Source organism: Trematomus bernacchii, unplaced genomic scaffold (assembly GCF_902827165.1).
Source record: "Trematomus bernacchii unplaced genomic scaffold, fTreBer1.1, whole genome shotgun sequence".
NCBI lineage: Eukaryota > Metazoa > Chordata > Actinopteri > Perciformes > Nototheniidae > Trematomus > Trematomus bernacchii.
The window spans coordinates 4,028,140-4,052,178 of NW_022987524.1; the positions used below are offsets into that span (position 1 = coordinate 4,028,140).

Consider the following 24,039-nt stretch of genomic DNA (forward strand, 5'->3'; position numbering starts at 1 on the left):
CATAATGTTACACACGTCAATATTGATATGTTTTAAATCCTATGTTAAGGTTATGAACAGAGGTGGGAGAAGTACTCAGATCTTGTACTTAAGTCGAAGTACCAGATTGTAGGAATACTCTGTTACAGTCTGCAGGTCTCCCTTGAAAAAGAGATCTATGATCTCAATGGGACCAATCTGGTTAAATAAAGGTTTGAAATGAAATGAAACAGTAAAAGTCCCGAAATAAATATGTTACTAAAGTAAAAGTAGAAAAGTATTAGCATCTAAATATAGTTAAAGTAGCGACAGTAAAAGTAGTGATTGTGCAGATTGGTCCATTTCAGAATAATATATATGATATGTTTTATAATGATTGATCATGAAAGTGTTCTCAAAGCTGGTAAAGGTGCAGCTCGTTTGAATGACTTTGTATACTGCAGGGTAGCTTGTGAATTTACTCCAGGTGGAACTAAAGTCTGATTTAACACTTGGTTAGATTTCACATCATTCATCCACATCTGTAAAGTAACTAAAGGTATTCAATACATGTAGTGGAGGAAAAGTACACCATGTACCTCTGAATTGTAGGAGTAGAAGTACAAAGTAGCAAAATATTTAAATACTCAAGTAATGTACAAGTATCTCAACATTTTACCTAAATATACTATTTGAGTAAATGTACTTAGTTACTTTCTACCACTGTCAAAAATGTACTTAGTGGGGGGGTTCGGATCCTTGTCAGCTTTTTCATACCTGATGGGTTTGCATCCCTGAATATAATGTTTTTTCCGGTTGCCCTTCCATATTCCATAGTGTCTTACAGCCTCCTTAGGAAGCTCTGCTGTAGGATTGTTTCTGATTGGTCCTAATACTTTGACTCTCCTTCAGGAGGATCTGTCCAATCAGAGGCGTCGCTGTGAGGAGTTGGGGAAGCAGAACGCCCTCCTGCACCAGCAGATGGGTGAGATGGCCACCAGGAGTCGTGGGCTGCAGACCCCCCGGCAGCAGCTCGACCTGTCCTTCAGTGAGGAGGGGAAGACCACCGAGCAGATCCTGGAAATACTCAGGTAATGCAGCAACAGCACTGTTGGAAGGACTCTAGGCTGATAACACTGGAAACACTTTACAATCTCCATTATCAATCCTAATGTCGTAGTGTGAGCTCATTAGGGACCGGTTTACACCCGGGATAAAACAGGCCCCGGGGCCCAATTAGGTTTAATTGCATTACTAATGACCCTCCGGTTAGATTGAATAATTAATATAATATTGAGAATTAATAATGTATATTTTTTCTGTTAACTGTATCATAGAAGTTATTCATCTTTTTCCCCTTCTTTTTTGGATTGTTAATTAATGCATTTAGTTTCACTGCATTTTATTTTGTTGCGTATGAGCAGTCCTTAAAATGCGGAAAAAAATTTAATTACTGGTCCTGCTCTTGCTATTGGAGACATTTAAGGGAAAATAGTTCCTATTTTATTACGCTTTATAAACCTTCTTGTACATTTGATCTCTTTTATTGAAAAAAAACACAAGAAAAACACACAATGAAAGTACAGCCAACATACTGGTTTGAAAGTCTTAAAGACACACTTCCACCTCTAGATCTGCTTTTGGATGGAGTTTGAAGCGAGTGTGTCTTGCAGGTTTGTTCGGCGTGATAAAGAGATCGCTATGGCTCAGTGTGAGGCGTCTGATGAAGAAGCTCAGCGCTATAAACAGCGAGTGGAACACCAGGACAGAGAACTGAAGGAGCTGCAGGAGGCTCTGAACTCTGAGAGGGAGAAGATGCAGGTATGAAGGGGCTGAGGGATGGAAAACGACAGAGCATGTTGGGGGCTCATTGGTCATCTTACCTGTAAATGATGAGAACAACATGAAAATGACATTACATTACATTAAGCAGACGCTTTTATCCAAAACAATCTACAATGAGTGCATTCAACCGTAAGGATACAAACTCAAAAAGCACAAGTCCTGTAAGTACATTAGCCTTCAATTGGCATTGGCATAAGCCACACAGAAGTATTATTTTATTACTAGCACCATCTCAAGAATAAAGACCTGAGAACTGTCACAACTGAAGATAATGTGGATTTATAAGCCACAAGGACTCACTGTTTTACCGAGAAAGTATATGTATATAGAATTTGTAATAAACGTTTTAAACAACTATTTAATACAGTCCCTGTTCAATTGCCAATGAAGCGTATGATGGGATATTCAGTTTGAGTGTAAGGAGATTATGAGGAGACAGACAAATCTCAAAATGGTTACAGAATAGTTTCCTCGACCAAAATTGCCCCGAGAATATTTCCGATAAAATATTTACAAGTTGCCATTATTTTAAATGTTTGATTGAAGGGCTCTTTCAGGCTGTTTGAGGACGCTTTGCCTTTTAACTTATGTACTAATTTTAGGCTAAGAAAAGGGCAAACGTGGCTTGAGAGAATGTTGTTTATTCAAATGTTCTGTCTGTTTGCCTGCCTCCCCGGCTCAGGTTACAGCCAAGACTCTGGCCCAGCAGGAGGAGCAGCTGAAGAAGATGGAGACCATCAGTGCTCTCCAGGAAACCGTCAGGATGCTGAACGCAGAGAAGGACAAACTGGAACAAGAGATGCAGCAGGCGCAGGCTAAAGTAAGACTCGAGTGTTGCACTTCATATAATTGTCAGCTGGGACTCATTTACATTTTTCATGACGTTTGTCCCTTCAATCAGAACACACGTCTTCCCATTTTATGTACTCGCGTTGGATTGTTTTTGGGGCTTCACAATTTGCCAAAAAAGACTTATTGCGTTTTTTGTTTTTTTTACCTGAACTGCATTTGCGATAAGATTCACGATAATAGAGGGAATGGGATTTTCCAAAACATTATTCACATTATCATTGAAAAATATATTAAAATGATCATGGTGGGATTTTCCTTTTTCCAGAGAGCCTGTACCAAACAAGGCAATTTACTTAAGTCTGTAGAATAACGTTTTATAGAAAACAGCGGCACCACGAGACTTATAGACATTTTCAAATGTTTTGACTTTAGAACATATTGTGCTTTCTGCGATTTGGTTATATCAAATGTCAATGAGTTGTTCAGCCCAAGTTGCAACTTGAAAAGGAAGGGCTAATGGCCTTTAAGAATCTGCATTATATCGCTCTCATGGTAGAAAAGTGAAAAACCGAGCTAGGAGGAATACAGGAATGATGGTGTAAGAAAGAACAAACTCGTATAATGCTGCTTATATTAACATTATATTTATCCTCTGTTAAAGCAGGGGGACCTTATCATTTATGATTAGGGTTGCAAAGGGGCGGAACATTTCCGGAAAGTTTCCGGAAAGGCTCCATGGGAAGTTAAGCAGGGGAATTTTGGAAATATTCGATGCAAATTTAAACAAAAAACTTGACATTTCAACAGATTTATAAAAAAGAAAAATTATTTTATTGGACAATTGTTTTAACCCTTTCAGTCAACGGGCTCTTCCTGGGCCTCATCAACATCCAACTCTTCCTCTTCCTTAGGTTTGCCCCAATGCCAACCAGTTTTCCACTCTCACATTTGTGAGCCTGTTGCGAACCTTTGTGTGGTCTCAATAGCCATGCAGTGTGCTATGGCATGGATATTCAAGTGTACTTGAATGGCATCTGTTTGTTTTAGTCAAGATTATGCTAAAATATACTTTCCCCAACTATATTTAAGTTCCCTATGAAGAGCCAACCTTCAATTTTGAAAATTCCCAGTTTATTCCCATAAATTCCCGTTAATTCCCATGGAAAGTTTCCATCTTTGAAAATTCCCGGAATTTTGCAACCCTATTTATGATTACTATATTTATGATGGTTTGGGATATTCTCTTAAAAAGACGTGTCCTATCTATGATTCAATACAAATATTGTTTCTTAACAAAACATAGGTCAAAGTGATTCCAGTGGGTCTCGTTACCGTTTTAAGCATATCGTGATGATTTTTAGGATAATATTGTGAATTGCAAACATTTTAGCCAGTGACCAAGTGAATATTGAACTGTCTGTTTTTATCATTGTGTATCTGTGTCAGGTTAAGAAGCTGCAGTCAGACATCAGCCCGCTGCACCAGTCTCTGTCTCTGCTGTCGGAGAAGAACGGCTCCATGCAGGCCGACAAGAGGATCCTGGAGGAGGACCTCAAACGCTGGAAGGCCAAAACCCAGGTAACTAATGTGTGTGTGAACATCAACAAGGAGCAGCAACACTGTGTTTACCTGCATCTTATCATACAATATTTGTCACACATGACACACCCACATCTGTTATTTACTTGCCATGTATATTAATTATGATGTAACGGATACATTCTAGTGTTTTGTCATCCAGTTATTTTTATGATCAAAAATCTTTTTACTAAGTTTCTACTTACTAACTTGACATCTTATACATCTTACAATATGCTATCATTTAGCAATGGAGAGCAAAGTTTCAGCTTATACAAATCAGACAAGATCTGAAACTTTTATGTATCAATTATATGTTCAAAGAGAAAGAACGAAAAACAAATATAAATAAGAATAAAAAGCAATAACAATGACTAAAGTAATCCCCCCTAGAGTCGTTGATTTATTTTGAATGGAGCTAGATTTTTAAAGATGTATCTTGAACACTCTGTAGTTGCTGTTTAAGTCTCCACTAAACTTGACTGACCGTTCCTCTACAGCAACTGATGAGCCACAGCAGAAAGACGGGGACGTGGAGGAGAGACAGAAACTGTCCACTGAGAGAGAAGCTCAGCAGAGACGCATCACACAGCTCGCTGAGGAGACGGCCAAGCTGAAGACTGAACTCGCAAGGTACACGCACACACACACACACACAACACACAACACGCACCCTGGCTCGAGCCCCTTTCACACTAGCAAACACTTTCATCTGCTTTTTGACTCTAGTGAGAAAAGTTACAATAGGCGCTTTCACACCGCAGTACTTTTCCCACAAAGGTTCATCAGAACTTAGTTCATCAGAACTCTTTAGTTCTGATGAACTAAGTTACAGATCGCGTTCACACCGGAATAAGTCCCTGGGGGAGGATTAGGCAAATGAAGCCGCTGACGTCACTTCTTCTTCTGCTTTGGGTTTACTGGCAGGCCGCCAACTTCACGGCGTATAACTGCCACCCGAAGTCCCCTGCCGAAGTCCCCGGAGTTGGGGACTGGCTTCAGTAGAAGCTGCTGGGACTAGTGTTAATTTCGTTGACTAAACTATGCCGAATATGTTCGTCAACGACCTTTTTTTTCCATGACGAAAACGAGACGATGCACGAGACGGCACCGACGGCAGTAAACAATAACTGTAACGAAATCAAACATGCAATATCGTTGACGAAAAGTGAGGAGACGAAATATTATCAAAGATAACGTTACATCTCTGATAGTCAGTTTTTCTCCCAGCAGTTCCATTTCCGGTGCTGCGGCTGGGCAGCAGCTGGTGTGTCTGTGCTGGCGCGCAGGCAGGACATTTGAATACACCGGGCAGCGGCACAATATGGAACTGTCAGGAAGACTCGGGTCTAACTCATGGTCTAACTAACCTTATTTAACAGAAAATAAAATGGCAACAACAGGGCTTGGGAGCAGTGGGTCGCACTCGCGTTAACCGAATACCCCCCCTCAGCGCGAGTGAGTGATAAATTGTGCCAATCGACGGGTAATAATGGATTATGACGGAAATGTTACGATCCTGTCCGTCAAAAATGACTGACAACGAAAAAGTCTAAAGCCACCACTGCTTGGGAGAAAAGAAACGATGTGATATTTGGGCCCATTTCGCTGCAATGAGGCGGAGAAAAAAAGTGAATGCATTGTTTTATCAGAAGGGAAGCAATGTAGCCTTAACACAGCTGGTAAAAACACCACAAACCTGACCAGATAACTCTCTGCAAAGCTGCATTCTTAATCATTCAACCTGTGTTTTCATCAAATAAGGACAAGATATAATCTTTATTGTGAACTAAAATGACAAATTATTGGACTAGTTTGACTGAAATGTTCAATATAATCTGATGACTAAAAAAGACTCGACAGTTTTCATCATTGACAAAAAGTAGACTAAAATAATTAGTTTTCTTTGACTAAAATAAGACTGAAATGCTCAGACTTTTAGTCGACTAAAACTTGACTAAATAAAAACAGGATGAAGGTGACTAACTATGACTAAAAACTAAAAAGGAAATTTAACACAGGACTAAGACTAAAACTAAATAAAAAAATAGCTGACGAAATTAACACTAGCTGGGACTCCCAGCAGCTTCTACTGAAGCCTTCAGAGTAAATCGCCAGAACGCCGACACCTCATCTCCACCGCTCCCATGTTTTATTTGTGTTGCCATAAGTTAAGGCCCCTGACACACCAGGTCGTCACCAGAGAACTCGCCGACGCCGACTGTTGCGTCGGCGTGTTCTCCTGCGTCTTGGCCATGTGTCGCACTGGAACACACTGCCAGGACTTCAGCCGAGCACGTACGAACTGCGCATGCGTGAGTGGCAATAACTCTCCTTACCAGCAGGCGGCGGTAGTGTGTATTCGTCATTCAAAATAGGCAATAACCGGAGACAGAGAAGAAGAACAGACTGTGGATATAAACAAACAACAAATAGCGTGTGCGTTCCATTTTCACTCTCGTCATCGAAAACATGTTTCGTGCAGTAACTGGGCCTATCAGCCATTGGAGTGTTGCTTGTGCAAGACATTCTCAAGCAACAGTCTCTCAAGAGGCAGAAGCGAAGAATTAGGAGAAACCGCACTAAATGGGTGAAATCATGGATACTACAGCGAGAAGCTCATGGGGCGTTGTGATATTTTCCTCAAGCTTTGGTAAAGTGTATTCTTTGAATGCAGATTTGGGTTCTGCCCGCTCTGTATTAATGTCATGTGGATTTTCCTGTCATGTTGACAGGTTATCATCATGTAGGCGTTGATAAAAGCTCATTCTAATGTTGTGTTATGTGTGTATGAAGGTACGAAATAAAGTTTTGCATTGCCTATCCTGCTATTTGTGTTTATTTCTTTTAATCACACAGCGATAAGAAAACAATAACAATGTGCCTACATAACTGTCAGTTGCAAGCCCTAGCATTAGTATTGGTTATAGTAACAGCTACAACATTAAAATACTTCTAGGCAGATTGAGGAGGATAATGGGAGAATGAACAGAGGGGCAAGAAACATCCATCTGAATAATAATAATAACTTTATTTGTATAGCACCTTTCATACAGGGGATTGCAGTTCAAAGTGCTTTACATCAGTAAGAATAAGACATAAAATCAGTGTAAAAACAAGCAGCAAGAGCAAAGCATAAAATGGGATAAAATAATGCAGATATATTATATATATATATATTGTAATCCCAACAGGCCACCTTATGGTTTGATTCAGTTTTTAGTAGAATATAAAATACATGAATGATGAAATGAGCACATAAAGTGCAGACATACTATAAAATCAACGTTAATAGACCTGCATCTGATGATCGCAGTGTTCTGGCGGGTGTGTAGTTTATTGAGTCAGTAATGTATGTCATGTCATAATGGCCACTTCTTGCTAAATGTACATTTCCATGTGATGCTTTTATCCGAGGCGACTCACAATAGGTAAATGAACAGCCAGTAGACAGTATCTCATGTACTTAGACACTGTACTTAAGTACTTGGCCTCTCTCTGAGCGGTGCCGGTGTGGTTTCTTGGTCCGACTGCCTGTGTCCGACGCATGGCCGATTCAACATGTTGAATCAGCCATGCGTCTGGCCGTGAAAGGCAAATAAGGCGTGTCACGGCCGACGGTTCGGGACACACCAAATTGAGTTTGGGCGACAGGGCACGCTTTGTCGTCCGACTAACGAAGACGGCCGATTTCGGCCTGGTGTGTCTGGGCCTTTAGTCTCTGCGTTTCTGCGCTGGGCTAAATGCTAATAATTGCTAATGCAAGGATAATAAATGGCGGCTTCACAACATTTTTGGGAGTTTTACCGGGCGTGGTTTGCATTCCTCCCAGCCAATCAGACATAGGAACCTTTTTCTCCCACGAAAGTACCTGCTCTCTAGCAGGGACGGAAAACTGACGGAAAAGGGGGTAAAAAGGTTCTCATGAACTAATTTTAGTTCCGGCTCTTTTTGGTGTGAACGCGACATTTCGGAACTATAATCGGAACTAAAGTGGGAAAAGTACTGCGGTGTGAACGCGCCTAATCAGTATTTAACCCTTGGACAAATGAGTTTCCCTCATTTATCAGCTTCATCTCTGACCAGCACTGAGGACAGACTCTTCTGCCTCTTCTCAGGGGTCTAAGTGAATATATAATAAGTGAAATCAACAAGGATTTGGACTTTTATTACAATCAGTAAAACAAAACATGAAATTAATATACTCTTCACAACGGCACCAGACTCCAGTCAGACCACAGTCATTTGACCCTGCTGATCGTAAAACAGAACTCACTCAATCGACGGCCTGTGTCCACATAGCACCTTTTTTTTCTGAGGGCCAGTGGGTTTTTGTGCACATGTCCCGCTTTAAGACAAGTGACCGATATGAAAAAAAGTAACTATTGTTGTTTGAAAACCCTGCTTTCGGACACGTCCATAACATACCACACGAAAGAAAATTCTATTCAGACTATTACGTATTTTATGTGAATTTACTAAAAAACCTGTGTTCACACGCTCATTTTTGAGCATTTGTAGCATTTGTTAAAAACAACTGAATGCAGAACCTGAATGATCCATAGAATAATATTTCTATTTAGTAACATTTGACAGCTAAAATGACCAGTGTAGAACTTCCAGCAGATAATCAATGAATCCCTGTGACCTAACTGTGATTCCTGTTGTGTATGCCTCAGATCCAGCGCCAGCGGGAACTCGGCTCAGTCTCAGCTGCAGGCCTTCAGAGACTCGGTGGCCCGTCTGACGTCAGAGAGAGACACTCTGAAGAAAGACCTGGAGACGAAGAACAGTGACATCCTGGAGAGGAACCGGACCATCACTCAGGTCAGAAGATTGGACGGCGCTACAAGACGCAGTATGAGGAGCTGAAAGCCCAGCATGACAAGGTGGGACTGCGGGCCTGGAATGGGTCTGTCTAAGCTGCAGGTTAGTGAGGATTCAAACTGGACTAGTGAGCTGTGTGTGTATTTCAGATGGTTGGGGAAACTGCTGTTAAAGCAGGAAGTGAGGCGGGTCCGAGCCAGGAAGTGCAGGAGCTGACTAAAGCCCAGGAGGAGCTCAACAAGGCCAGAGAGGAGCTGAGCACACTGAAAGAGGAGGCGCAGAAAAAAGTGGAGGAGGTGAGCAGGAAGACAGGAACACAACATATGATGATGGGCCACCATGCTGTTCTAAAAATGTAACGCCCACATGTGACCAAACTCATCCATTCCATTGCGATCAAACAATATAAATGATTATATTCTAAGAAATGAAACCTAATTAAATGTACAACAAAATGTGTGAGATTCATGGCTCTGACATCAGTCGTGTTATCTAAACTGTCACAAAACTCTGCCAGACCAAATTAGACTATAGGATAATACAATAGGAAACAAAACTCTTTAGTTTGGCTAGAAAACATCAATAATATACAAACATGGCTCTGGGGCCTCATTTATAAAGGGATATACGCTCCAAAAATGGCGTACGCCAGTTTCTACGCAATGTTTGCAATTTATAAAATACTAACTTGAAGGGAAAATGTGCGGTCCTCCACGCAAACTCTAACCCATGCGTACGCACTAAGCACAACAACGGGAGAGACGAGAAACTGCGACACCGTTGGCAGAAGGAAGAATGGAGAGAAATATGTGGAAATAATACCATAAATAAAATGTTACCTCTCATTTATCATATGAAGAATTCATTTTCAAACATTGATTAAAGCCAATCTTAAAATGATTAAACAAACGCCTGTTTGTGTGCACTGAGGAGTCTCAAAAACATAACTTGGAGAAATAAATAAATACGGATGTTATTTAAAACCACCTCGAATATGTTGTGTTAATGTTATGAAATGTTTTCTCATAAATGATGCGGTAAGCAGGAGGACAGAATTACGTCTAAACTGACGCCGTTTGCATTCTATAGGTTGTAGATACGAGCATGGTTTTATATACTATCACGTTTAATCGTGTTTTATGCCGTTTGCCAAGACTTGATAAGTCGCTCGTAAAACACAGGAGGGATGGAAACTAAGAACACCATATGTGGTAAATTGTACAGCTAATATAACACAACACATTGTATTTCCTTTAACTGGTGGATTATGGATATATAGTTGCTGATCGACAGCTGGAACACAAACCACCAAATACAACAAAATAATTCAGATCCAGTCGTCATGACTCCACTCCGGAGGGATTCCCCGATCATTTCTTACAGTTTCTCATCAAGGGGTGTCTCCTGTCCCCGGGACAAACACACTGCCTGAGGAAGGTTATGTGTATGTTTTTTGTCATTAACTTTTTTCGGACCACTTATTTATTTATGTTGGTGACGATCCGACCTCCATGCTGCTACTCTGGTTCAAACTGCATCCACCAAACAATATGATTTATCTCCACCTCCCCAAAATCTGACAACGGTGTGAGATGTCTTTTTAGCTGTTGTCGTAATTTCCTGCAATCTTCTTCATGCAGTCAGTCAAAATGAATGAATGAATGGGCGTTTCTTTGACTATTTATAAGCAAATATGGGCGTTACGAGTCGATTGTGATTTATCAAGGGAAACAGGCGTAGGAAGTGCCGTACGCACTTCCCTCGCCGGTACGCAACGTTTTGTGAATCGGAAAATGTCGGAACATTTCTGTACCTATTTTTTTGCTTTGTACTACGTAAGCAACCTTCCCACGTCAATCCTACGCAAGGCGTTATAAATGAGGCCCCTGGTCACTTGGACTGTCTGAAAGTATCATTACATGTGATTTCATGTAATACTTTTTTTAACCAAATTAGGACCAGAAGGGCCAGCAGGAGCTGGAGGAAGCCAAGAAGGAGAACCAGCAGACCAAGGATAAGTTCCAGGAGGTCCAAAACCAGCTGACCCAGAAACAGAACCAGCTTACACAGGTACTGAGCACATGCAAGCTACAAACTATCACGAAGCCTGTGCTTGATTAAGCCAGGATGCAACAAACATTATAAGAGGTGTTGATGAGACCAGTATGAAACTAGCTCTACATATACAAACCCCAATTCCAATGAAGTTAACGTAAATAAAAACAGAATACAATGATTTTCAAATCCTTTTGGAACTATATTCAATTGAATACACTACAAAGAAAATATATGTAATGTTTAAACTGATAAACGTTATGATTTTTTGTAAACTAATTTTGAATTTGACGCCTGCAACACGTTCCAATAAAGCTGAGACAGGGGCATGTTCACCACTGTGTTACATCACCTTCCTTTTAACAACGCTCCATAAGCGTTTGGGAACTGAGGACACTAATTGTTGGAGCTTGGTAGGTGGAATGCTTTCCCATTCGTGCTTGATGTACGACTTCAGTTGCTCAACAGTCCGGGGGGTCACCGTTGTTGTTTTTTGCGCTTCATAATGTGCCACACCTTTCAATGGAGACAGGTCTGGACTGGACTCCATCTCAGATGAGCTCGGGCCAAGAGATGCCGCTACCGTTTCTAGGTGTTGTTGATATTTGGCTTTGGTAGAGTTTCACTCACACTTGTAGACGTAATGAAGAACTGTGATCACTGACGATGGTTTTCTGAAGTGTTCCTGAGCGCACGTGGTAATATCCTTAACAGGATGAGGTCGGTTTATAATGCAATAATGAAGTGAGGGATCAACGGTCACAGGGATTCAAAGTTGGTTTTCGGGCTTACTAGCAGAGATTTTTCCGGATTCTCTGAATCTTTTGATGACATTATGGGCTGTAGATGATGAAATCCCTAAATTCCTTGCACTTGTACGTTGAGAAACATGGTTATTAAACTGTTCGACTATTTGCTCACGCAGTTGTTACAAAGCTTTTTCAAATGAACCTATGGAATGTTCCAAACAGGTTTTTTTTCAGCATTCCTCAATTGTCCCAGTCTTTTGTTGCCCGTCCCAGCTTTTTTGGAACGTGTTGCAGGCATCAAATTCAACATGAGTGAATATTGTTTAAACATTGCATATCTTCTCTTTGTAGGGTATTCAATTGAATTTTGGTCGAAGAAGTATTTGCAAATCATTGTATTCTGTTTTGATTCACGTTTTACACAACGTCCCAACTTCATTGGAATTGGGGTTTGTAGAACACATTAGAAAGGCAGGACTCACAGGGTCAGTTGTCATCTCTTTACTTCTATAGGTCCAGTCCCAGTTGTCCCAGATCCAGACTCAACAGCAGCAGAATCAGAACCAGCTGACCCAGAGTCAGAAAGAGCTTCAGCAAGCCAAGACCCACAGCCAGCAGGTAAGAAGAACTGCCAAGATCACAGCAGCACCTGGCAGATATGAATGTCACTATAACCCAAGAACCAAAACAAATCCACTTGACAAAAGACCCACCTGACTAACTTTGACTTTAAAGTTCCAGAACCAGTTGAAAGCAGCTCAGTCTCAGTCTCAGGCCCGGCAGAACCAGATTCAGCAGATCCAGAGGGAGCTCCAGCAGGCTAAAGAGGCCCTTCAGCAGAACCTGGTTAATCAGAAGGAGCTACAGCAGACCAATCAGAGCAGTCAACAGAGCCACAACCAGGAAGTCAGCAACCTCAAGACTGCTCTCAGCCAATCAGAGTGCAAGGTTAGGAGCCTTCTTTTTCTTGATATCTTCATTTATTGTTTAAATTACTACTAAAGCGTCTTACAATACATACTAACATTTAGAAACCATTAAGAATACTATTACACACAGTATAGGAGGCATTTTTTGAGGTGGTCAAGAACGAGTCTTTCCTAAAAAACATTCTTAATAAAAGTTAAACCCATCTAAAATGTTTAATGTGTATGCAATTATTGTCACCAGGACAAACATAACATTTTGCATCACAAGCTAAATATTGACTATAAATGTATTCTTATTCAAAGTTTACTTCCTTACATTAATATTTGTCCTGTGATAAAAAAAAAAAAAAAGTTTAGCATTTCTTTCTTGTACACTTACTGAGAACATATTTAAGTCATAATACCTTTTAATTAACACCGTTTGATTTCTGTAACATAAAAGGAAAAGGTCAGTTTCTGGACAAAAAGGAGCCATGTGGATTATTCTTCCCAGAAGGATAATGCTGAGGATTCTTTTCAATACTTACTAACAAGTGTGCTTACCTCGTAACAGGTGACTGAGATTCAGGGCCGCCTGGACAGCCTGCAGAAGGTTTGGAACACTTTTTTCTTCTAGAAACAGCACTACTGGTGATACATCTGTAGCATTCAAAGAGTGTATGAAGTCATTGGATTCATCTACTTTATAGAAGTATGGAGCAGCTTTACTAAGGGTTAAACGTCATTAGTAAGCCAGAGTTTACCTCTAATGGTTGGCATTTAGTCATTTTTCAATGAATTGATTTTTCATTACAATTCATCAGTGCAACCAATTCATCTGTACCTTTTCTTCACAAGTGTTTCTCCCTTAATCCATTTTCCTCATCCTTCACTACTTTTTTGCCAACCTAAGTAATTTTCTTTCCTTCCTATCCAATTCACCTGCATCAGGCTCTCTATTCTTTAAAATGTCTCCTTACTAATTGTCCCTTTTTGTCAGATGGTTGAAGAGCGTGAAGCCGACATCAAGCGTCTGCAGGAGCAGCTAACTGAAGCTAACAAAGCTAACCGAGCAACGCAGGCCTTCCAGAACCAGAGTTCCCAGTCCATCCAGGCCAGTGATGCTAACGTTGCTTCTGACGCTAACCATGCCCAACAAGAGGAGCTTGCAAAACTCAGACAAGAGGTACTTCATAAATCACAATTGATATTATTGGTTTTTTTTGCATTTCATATTGGGGTTGTAGTATACCTTTGATCATGTCGGAATAGCAGTTTGAGTTGTTTGTTGTTCCCCTGCAGATGTCTGAAAGCAAGGCCAGAGAGGAGCAGCTCAAAAAGCAGATAGCTGAAAAAGAGGAAAAGACTAAAAAGGTCTTCATGGGAGCCAAGACCAAAATCAACCAACTAAACAGTAAGTACACTACATTGAAAACATGCTGAAGCTCCTTTGTTCCTTTGGCTTAAGAGTAACTTGAGTGTGTTAACTACACCTTGACCTTTAGGTCTAACCGTAGTCAAATCCTGCTTTTTTAAAATAAGACTATTGGCCAAAACCAAGTCGTATTTATCTTTTAATGACTTAGAAAGGGTTATTAACGCCTTTGTAACCTCAAGACTGGACTATTGCAACGCTCTGTATGTGGGTATGGACCAGGCCTCAATTAAACGCCTGCAGCTAGTTCAGAACGCAGCTGCACGTTTGCTGACTGGCCACAAAAAGCGTGACCACATCACCCCTATTCTGGCCTCACTGCACTGGCTTCCAGTTCGGTTCAGAATTGATTTTAAAATCCTTTTATTTGTTTTTAAAGCACTAAATGGGCTGGCTCCGGCCTATATAGCTGAACTCCTCCAGCGCTACACCCCAGCCAGAGCTTTAAGGTCTGCTGACCAGCTGCTGCTGGTAGTGCCCAAGACCAGGCTCAAAACCTGAGGGCACCGAGCCTTCGCATCAGCTGGCCCCAGGCTCTGGAACACTCTGCCCCTCCATGTGAGGTCGACCCAGACCCTAGGGGTTTTTAAATCTACACTAAAAACACACTTCTTCTCTCTGGCCTTTTAGTCAGAGCGGAGCACGACTCCTGACTTTTCCTTGTGTTTTATTTTTATTTTGTTTTTATATATATTTGATTGTAGTAATGTGTTTTTATTACATGTACAGCACTTTGGCTCGACCAAAAATCGCTTTTAAATGTGCTATATAAATAAAACCTGATTTGATTTGATTTAGGTGCTAAGGTGCAGCTCAGTAAGGAGATAGAGGAGATGAAACAGAGTAAGGAGGAGCTGGAGGTGAGGATGAACGCCCTCAAGTCTCAGTATGAAGGACGACTTCTGCGGCTGGACAGAGAGCTGAGAGAACTGAGAGGGACACAGGCACAGTCGGACCCCCGAGAGGAGCCCCAGGACCAGAGTGGAGCTAAGGTACATGTGGACAGGACGCACGTGAAGGTCCTGACACTGAGGACACTCATAATTTATGTTGTATGTGACGGGACTACGGATGGAAACTAGCTCAAAGCTCAAATCCGGCTCATTTACTTTTAAAAGCATTATTTTGTTTAAAATGTTCATTAATGTGCACTGTCCCGGTTCAAATAAATCACTTTGTCTCATCAAAATACAGAGAACGATTTGTTCTGTAATTATGTGTATGATGTCTGTGCAACTGAAAATCAGTTGCTGTCTCGACCAACCTTTTTGAGACTGAGGCCCCGGCCCCACAGGGACGCATACGGTAAAACGCATACGCAATCGCAAAAAAGGCTTCCGTCCACACGCAATAGACACCGGAAAGTGTCTGCCCACACGAGACAGCTCCGTTTAGCTCCAACCGCTGGAAAAGCTGCAGTTCATATGCCGAGCCTGTACGTAGCGCTGTAACTTCCTCCACAAAAGCAGCGAAGAAGAATGGTTGTCATGGTTGCCCTTCTGTTTATTCTCCGTGGTGGGGGCCGAGGGAACCGGGCAGAGTTTTTCGCCGGTCAGCGTGTGTTAAAGTTTAAATCTTCCAGACAAAATTATAAAAGTGCCGGTCAAAGGTCTTCTTTGTTATTTATTGAGCTTTAAAACAAATGAATAACGACGATATAATGATATATAATAATAAAATACACGGAGGCTGTCTCTTTTTCCTCTATTCTGACAGCGTCAGTGTCTGTCTCGTGCAGCAGCTGATCCAGTAATGAGTGACCCGACAGTAAAAATAAACATATTTATAACTAGTTTAGGTAGTTTGAGAGGTAATTAAAATAGCTAAGGGTGATGATCTGACTTGAAGTGTGTGTTTTGCTCCGTTCACCGCTGCATCACAGCGGCAGGAGCTGCAGGTGAGCAGAGCTGCGTGTCTCCGTCCTGTCAGATTAGACTTCACTCGCGTTTATATCGAGAGAAAGATAAATAATCTGAATTCAGTGTGCAGTGTACTTTGACGCGGGGGTGAGCAGGAGAGGCGGGGCTATTGCGTCATCATTATCAGAAAATGATCGTATAGGGCGTACATACGGAGCCGTTGGACCCCCCCAGAGCGCTGCGTATGCCGTTCTATCCACCTTGGGACCCGTTACCGTAGTCGTTTACTGCCATATTCTGTCGTCCTAGTGTAGCCGAACGGTCTATATGACACAAAACGGTAACGGAAACTACCGTATGCGTCCCCGTAGGGCCGGGGCCTGAGTATGGAGGGCTTCTTGTTTGATATAATCTTTCTGAAGAATATATATTTGCAGTTTTCCTTTAAATAATGAATGTTATGCATTGAATAGGCCATATATATAAAAGTGATGTTTACTTATTATCGTTTCCGAACAATAATTATTATATATATAATTATTATTATATATGAATACTTACTATACATTCTTCTTCTTATTATTATTATTATTATTATATATAGCTACAGTCTATGGTCAACACGGATCTAAAAGACTTTAAAGTTACAGCAGACGACCCAAAGTCACTTTTCTACCCCTTGTAGTTTATTAAAAAATATAGTTTTTTATGTTAAGCTTGTTATTTTCTGGAACAAAAAAGTTATTTATTTATTTAGCGATGATTGCGCTATTTTTAGAAGAATATTCCTATAATTGCCATCTCAAAGATCTTTAATGCTTGCAAGAATGGCACCTTCTTACAGTTCCCCTTTCCTCTTATCCTTCCATTTTTCCAAATATAACAACCCTATTTTGAAATAACTTTTTTCTTAATTCCAATAACGCTGTGTTTCAATTTCCACAATTATTTCTGTGATTTGATCAATCTTACAAACGTGTGTGTGTCCTCAGGCGGGGGATCAGGCCAGACCTGCAGACCAGAGACAGATCTCTCTGAAGAGTCCTGCTCAAGACCGGGGAAGGTAACTAATCAAGACATACTGTCATGCCCCAAATAGGGTTAGAAGGCATTTTGATATACCAAATTCCTAGACATTTTCTTTTTACAGTCATGGGTGTTATCTGACAGGTCTAGCTTCACATTGTTAATAAGTCCTCAGAACCATATTAGAAAAAATCTATTCAAAACTTAAAGCGTCAAGTTGGTTGTTTGTTGGGAGGCGTGTGGCGCAGTGGACTAGTGCGTTGGTGTTCCTATCAGGGGGTCACAGGTTCAAACCCCACTGCAGTCAGCATGTCGTTGTGTCCCTGAGACACTTCACCCCAAATTGCTCCTGTGGGGATTGCCCACAGTATTGAGTATGTAAGTCGCTTTGGATAAAAGCATCTAACATGTAACATGTAATGTAATGTTTACAGTATCAAACTAACACAAAACAAATTGCTCATTAAGACAACTCTTCATGCTTTTTCCTTCAGCTCCAGCCTGTCCGACCCCCCCACTGCCAACATCCGCCCCACCACAAGTACTCCATCTCCTAGCAACAAGCCAAGCCCCTCCCAAGGTAGCAAGTCCACACCTCGTGCCAGCATCCGGCCAATGGTTACCCCAGCAACTGTGTCCGTCCCAACACCTACCGCCACTGTCATGCCGACCACACAGACTGACAGTCAAGAGGGTGAGAGCAAAAAACAAAAGTCAAATTAGTAAAGAAAACAGTAGATATTTTCAAAGCCTTACCTCAAAGATGTAAAATATGTTTAGTTAGTACAAGAGTGGTGCAGGAATAAGTCCTAAAACCTGGAAATGAGTCAGCATTTAAGCACTTCCAAGCTCACTCGTAAAGTCAATGTTTTTTTTTTAACCTGAAATGCCTGAAACAAGGTCTTTGGTTTACAAAAGACATCTGAAGAGATGTTTAACGTTTGGTTCTACGACATAAAACATGTCAGTAAATACCCCACTGGTGCATGTCTGAAGATGTCTTAAAAACTGCGTCTCAAGTTACCAAATTAGACTACTAAACATCATGCTGAATATTAGCCGCCTTTTAGCTTAGCCGTGGTGACGTGAAGTCATGGGACTATAGTTTGTATATTGCCTAATGTTAGCTTTGTATTTCTGGCGAGTGGTGTGTATACGTGGAGGGTTTCATAAACCTGTGTTTACCACATATCTTATCCTGCAATATCCACAATATTTCGAAACCAAATGGGAAAATCACAATGCTTTTTATGGCGGGAACCCTTGCGATACTAACTTCCGACTGGGCCTACAAAGATATGTAATTTCCGCAAGACTCTATGGTTACTGTATCTCTGTGTCAGATTAACATAATGTGTCCCCCTGCAGTGCTGATGGGTGCAGGAGCCACTGTGCACTCCACCAGCTCCAGTCTGGTGAACACACCCACTTCAATGACTCAGCCAACCAGCACCCAGGCCACAGCTTTTGTCCAGCCCACCCAGCAGCAGGCAGCCAATCAGGACGCAGGCCCCAGTATGGATGCAGAGAGACCATCTACGTCCTCTTTTCTGAGTGGAACAGGTGAGCAGGACGTTGTGCTTAAACCATCATGCAGCCACCCTGCAACTGCTCAGATAAACAACATGAAACACATTACCAGAACAAAACAAAACACACTGTTGTTGGCTGTAGCGTGTTATGCATAAATACACATCGATGTCAAGATAAAATCCTATGTGTAATAGGTTTTACTTAAAGTACAGAGTTATGGGTTTTGGCAGGACTAGATTGAATGAAATGTTCAATATAATCTGAAGAGTGAATAGTGTTACCTGATATACTGATGTCATCCTGCGTGTGTTTGGTGTTTAAAGCAGGTTCAAAGCGAAGCATAGAGGATGAGGACGGGGAAGAGGAGAACACGTATCCGACCTTGAAAAAAACAAAGATAGCACTGCAGGTAAACACACGAGTGACAGCATGTGATTATTGCTTTTTCCTAAAGTATTCTATGTATATATCCTTTCAGTGTGGTACTGGGATCACACCTAATACGTGTTTGAAAAGGAGAAGTATTTAACATATACTGAATTTATTCTATATTCTATCTGTAACAAAGAAGAATTCTTTGTTGGATGATAGTAAAATGCACTTCTAGTTGCTGATTGCTGAATTGTTACTTTGGGTGTTTTAATGTGACTATTAGAATTTAAGTGTGTGGGTTTAAAAGACACCTATTATGCAAAATGCACTTTTTTAAGGTCTTTTATACATAAATATGTGTCCCCGGTGTGTAAGGAGACTCACAAAGTGTCAGAAAATAAAACCCTCTCTCTTTTCCTCCTTACACACATCTCTAAAAACGGGGGAACAACGGAGCTGATCCAGATTTGCTGCGCTCATGACTAAAATGTGGGCTGGCTTTACGTTGAACTCCTGGCAATGTCCCACCCACGTCCCAACCTATTGACCCCATATACAGTCGCTAGCTGAATCCCCTCCCTCAGCTGTGTGTCTGTGTATTCAGCCGGATGTCTACGAGAGGGACTTAGAGTAAAGTTGATATATATATATATATATAGGGTAGATAGGTATATATATATATATATATATATATATATATATATATATATATATATATATATATATATATATATATATTGGAGTATCAGCATGCAAGCAGTGAGCTCTGTGAAGAGAAGGCTGTCTACCAGCAGAAACTCAGCTAAATGCTGCCGTGATTATATATATATATATATATAATCACGGCAGCATTTAGCTGAGTGGGGGCGTGGCTAGCAGCAGCTCCAAAGGGGGCGTGGCCAGAATCAGCACTTTAGTAACAGGGCTGAAATAGAGGGGTATGAGGCATGCTACAATGGGTGATCTGTTTGGTACTTTGAGAAAACACTTCAGACACATGTTTTGTATAGATATGGCCCCTATAATATATTGTTCAAATATAGCATAATAGGTGATCTTTAAACATGCTTTTTTTTACCTTTTCTGTTATGTTTGGATTTGCCAAAACTTGTTTTTCACTGCTCTGTATAACAGTGAATCAAATAAACATCAACACTCTGATGTTACAGCAGGATTTTCTAATTAAGTGATCAAAGAATGTAAGTGGATGAAACTCCAGTTCAAAGTATGTGGAGCGCACTGTCAATCATTTGACAAAGTAAGAAAAAGAGTGGTAAATAAAATATTAGCAGAACATAGCTCGATCACAAACAATAGCTTTGTTTCAAGCATAAGTCTGAATGGCAGTAGTGTAACACGTGTTGTTACTCATAATGTTGAGGTTGGAAACCAACATTCTAAAGCATATCACTTAAGTAGCTGCTCTACAAAGTTTAGTTTTGTCAATCGGCACTGTTTTCAGTTTTCAATGAACTCATTGGTGTTAAGTGAGAGCTGGAACTTGGTATGTTTCAGATGGAAGGTGATGAGGAGATTGTAGAAGAGCTGCAGGACGAGGAAAAGCGTCAGGATTCACCTGATGACAGTCAGGTCAGTCACCAATGACCTTCATTTTATTGCTATTTAGTTTTGCATGAAATTTCCAAAAGATATTCAACAACATTATAACATGTTTTACTCATATCGTGTAGCCCTAGTAGATAAGGATACTACAAACATGCACAGTAGGATAATGGCTTCCAATCGTCTCCACTACTAGGAAAAGAGGTGGAGATTACACTGTTATGATGATTTTAAGATATTGAATAATGTTTTTGTGTTTGTGCTGCAGGAGCTTCCGGACGATTGTTTCCCCGTTCTAGCTGAAGATGACGAGGATGTGGAGAGAGTGTCCCAGTCCGTCCCCTCTGACATGATGTCCCCTCAGGGCTCCACTATTATCCGGGACGTCATCGTGATCGACACGGACAGCGAGAGCCGTGAGAGTAGAGAGGGGGAGGAGAAGCATGATGACGAGGAGGAGGAAGATGAGGAGGAAGAGGAGGAAGAAGATGACGGGGTGCTGATCTGTTCATTATCTGAAATAGTGTTGCAGTGATGTTTTTTTGTAGGCCAACCCGGATGTCAGCATCACAATGACTCCCTCAACAAAAAGCAATCAGATTTTTCCATTGGATTTTTGGAATATTGTAGTAAAAGTTTAATCTATGGCAAAAAAACCTTTGATACTTACACATTCTGTTCAGAAGGATAATCTCCACATATTAACACCACTTTATGATTTTTGAAGCGTTAAAGCAATCTCCAGATGTTAATGGTAATGCTATAAACAATATATATCAGTCACATGACTTCCCCACTGCTAAGCTAAAGGTGGCTAATCATGTTATGTGTGATGACGTTTAGTAGTGTAATTTAGCCACTTGTTAGCAACCGTGTTTTCTTGAAAAAGAAGCTTCAGACATTCACAATATTTATTTATTGATGTATTTAGAACAACATTTTCAAATCTCTTCACCTTGAGTTAACCACAGACCTTATTTCAGGATAACAACCAAAACCAATTCAGACATGTTGAGACTGCAAAGGTTTTATTGTCATATGCACAGAGCCACAGTGTAGATATGGCAATGAACATCTGAAGTCCCAGGCTCCTCCAACAATGCAACATAAATCTATATAACACATAAAATATTAAACTAGTTGGTTTTTTTTTTACTATTAAAAAAAGTGCAAGAAATAACAGTATAAATAAAAAAGTGCAATATTATGTTGCAAGACCAATGTACAAGTAACTGGATGTGGTAAAATGCTGACTGCACCACTCTGTTTTCAGCTTTGTTTCTGTTGACCCGAGTAAATAACCCTATTTGGTCTCTCTACCTCAGTATAAGGAGGAAGAGGATGATGATGAAGATGATGAGGCTGGTGAGAGCGGGATGAGAGGAGGAGAGGAAGGCAGTGAGAGCAGGGAGGCAGAGGAGGAGGAAGGAGAGCCGTCAGAAGTGTGTGGAGCGTCTTCAGACTCGCAGCAGCCGTCCCACAGCAGTGAGCCCCCCCCCCCCCCCTCACTCATTCTCTGGCCCTCTTGTTGAAACCCTCTAATGTGAGTTCCCCTCTCTTCCAGATGAAGGCAGCAGCAGCGCCACATCGGAGTCCGAGCCCCCCCGAGAGCCTGTGCACTTCCCCCCAACCTCCTCTACACCCTCCCCCTCCTCCCTCACCCCCCGCCTGCCACACCCACGCAGGCCCCCTCACCCCCTCCCACCAAGACTCTATATCCAACCCCCGGTTCAAGAGCTGGGACCCCCACACACACAGGTAAACACACAGGTACATCAAATAAAAAACAGTCATGCTTAAGTTAGATATAGCTTTATAACTCAAGATACAACCCTTTTTTCCTCAACCCTTGAATGGAAAGCCTCATGATTGTCTATGTTCTACATTACACTGTTATTACACATATATAACACATTAATACACTCCTATTACACCCATGTTACACCATTTTTACACATTATATCCATGTTCTCCCATGATACACTGTTATTTCACCCTTAATAAACTCATAGTACACTGTAATTACAAATGAATACAACCCTCTTACACCCATGTTACACTGTTATTACACTTGTATATTATACCCATGATACAGTCATTTCACCTATATTACACTTTTATTGCACCCATTTTACACATGGACACAGCCTGTCAAATGACTACATCCCCCAGAAACCATTTACGGGTTGCAAAATGTAATAGTAATGAATAAAGATTGAATGTAATAGATTACTAATCAGGAATATATGGAAGCCCTGAGAGGCAGTTAGAAAGAAAAAACAGCTGATCCATTTTCTGGAACTAATCTAGATGGTTTTGTCTCCTGTACAAACTTACTTAAGAGTTTTTCCCAGGCAAAATGTTTTTGTGGAATTCTGTGGAACAGATGAGGGTTATAATAAAAACATGTGTACTGCTAACACAATATGTACCTTTTAATGTTTAGGGTACAAACATTAAAACTCATCTGGAAGAAAATATGAATGCTTTAGTGGTGCATATCAGCCTCTTATGTAAACTGAGTAGAACGGTCATATAACTACCAACCTTCATATTGGAGGGTTGGTTCCCAACCCCTGCAGTCAACATGCTGATGTGTCCTTGGGCAAGAAACGTAACCCAAAATGGCTCCCCATGGCCAACGTGCTGTGTGTGAATGATGACTTGTATCTATGCCAAAGTGCTTTAAGGCATCTTAAAAACTGGAAAATCGCTATATAAATACAGTCCATTTGCCATTACAACAAATAGATTTTGGCTAAATCTGTTGTTTGGTCATAAAAACAAAGAAAAAATTATTTGATAAGATGAACTTACGCTGTGAAATGTTTTTTTAAATGTAAAATGAGTGTTGTAGCTGCTGTGAAAATGTCCTGTAAAAATAATCTTGAATGAATAGAATACTCTGACAGTGATGTCCTGTTTTCTGTTTGTTTAATCAGAGACAGTCCTCTCAGCTGCGCAGACCCTCAGTGGGACGCGGACCTCAGCTCACCCCGGGAATAGGCAGCATGGTGAGAGACGGAGTGTGTGTCCAGGGGTTAGAATACATGTACTGTTAATGTTGTCAGACACATCCTACCTGTGTAACTAGTCTAAAGACTGTGTGAAGCATGTGAGGTGTTACTGTGTCTCAGTCAGTGTGTGTGTGTGTGTGTGTGTGTGTTGCAGCAACATTTCTTTGATGATGACGACAGGATGGTTCCCAGTACTCCCACCCTGGTGGTCCCACACCGCACCGATGGCTTTGCTGAGGCCATACAGTAAGATCTGACACAGAGGAACACAACATGTTGGATGTTATTAAATATCTAGAGTGTCAGTGAATAACCTGCTGGGCTTCATTCTGTGTGATTGTACTGAGAGAGGATATCAGGTCAGTCAGGTGCTGCACTCTAAACTATATTTACCTTTTCTTTACGATCTAATCTCCCTGGTGATAGAAAATAGACGAACATTAAGGAGAAATCTCAAATGAGCTTCTTGATTTAACTTTTAAGAAGGTCAAACTAGAGTGTGTGGTCCTTGTGATTTATTTC

At 41.0% G+C, this 24,039-nt stretch overlaps 1 protein-coding gene across 1 annotated transcript in view; it reads left to right on the forward strand.

The window, feature by feature from the left end:
- Positions 1-24,039, forward strand: part of tpra (translocated promoter region a, nuclear basket protein) — a 52,842-nt gene that overhangs the window by 21,781 nt on the left and 7,022 nt on the right. The window contains 25 exon segments of the mRNA XM_034119098.1: positions 871-1,049; positions 1,632-1,779; positions 2,486-2,623; positions 4,042-4,182; positions 4,685-4,806; positions 8,853-9,001; positions 9,004-9,062; positions 9,150-9,296; positions 10,957-11,070; positions 12,318-12,422; positions 12,540-12,752; positions 13,287-13,325; positions 13,713-13,898; positions 14,015-14,126; positions 14,946-15,139; positions 16,999-17,069; positions 17,527-17,726; positions 18,401-18,595; positions 18,889-18,974; positions 20,453-20,527; positions 20,769-20,996; positions 21,826-21,985; positions 22,065-22,258; positions 23,443-23,514; positions 23,672-23,763. Coding sequence (XP_033974989.1) covers positions 871-1,049; positions 1,632-1,779; positions 2,486-2,623; positions 4,042-4,182; positions 4,685-4,806; positions 8,853-9,001; positions 9,004-9,062; positions 9,150-9,296; positions 10,957-11,070; positions 12,318-12,422; positions 12,540-12,752; positions 13,287-13,325; positions 13,713-13,898; positions 14,015-14,126; positions 14,946-15,139; positions 16,999-17,069; positions 17,527-17,726; positions 18,401-18,595; positions 18,889-18,974; positions 20,453-20,527; positions 20,769-20,996; positions 21,826-21,985; positions 22,065-22,258; positions 23,443-23,514; positions 23,672-23,763 — 3,419 coding nt within the window.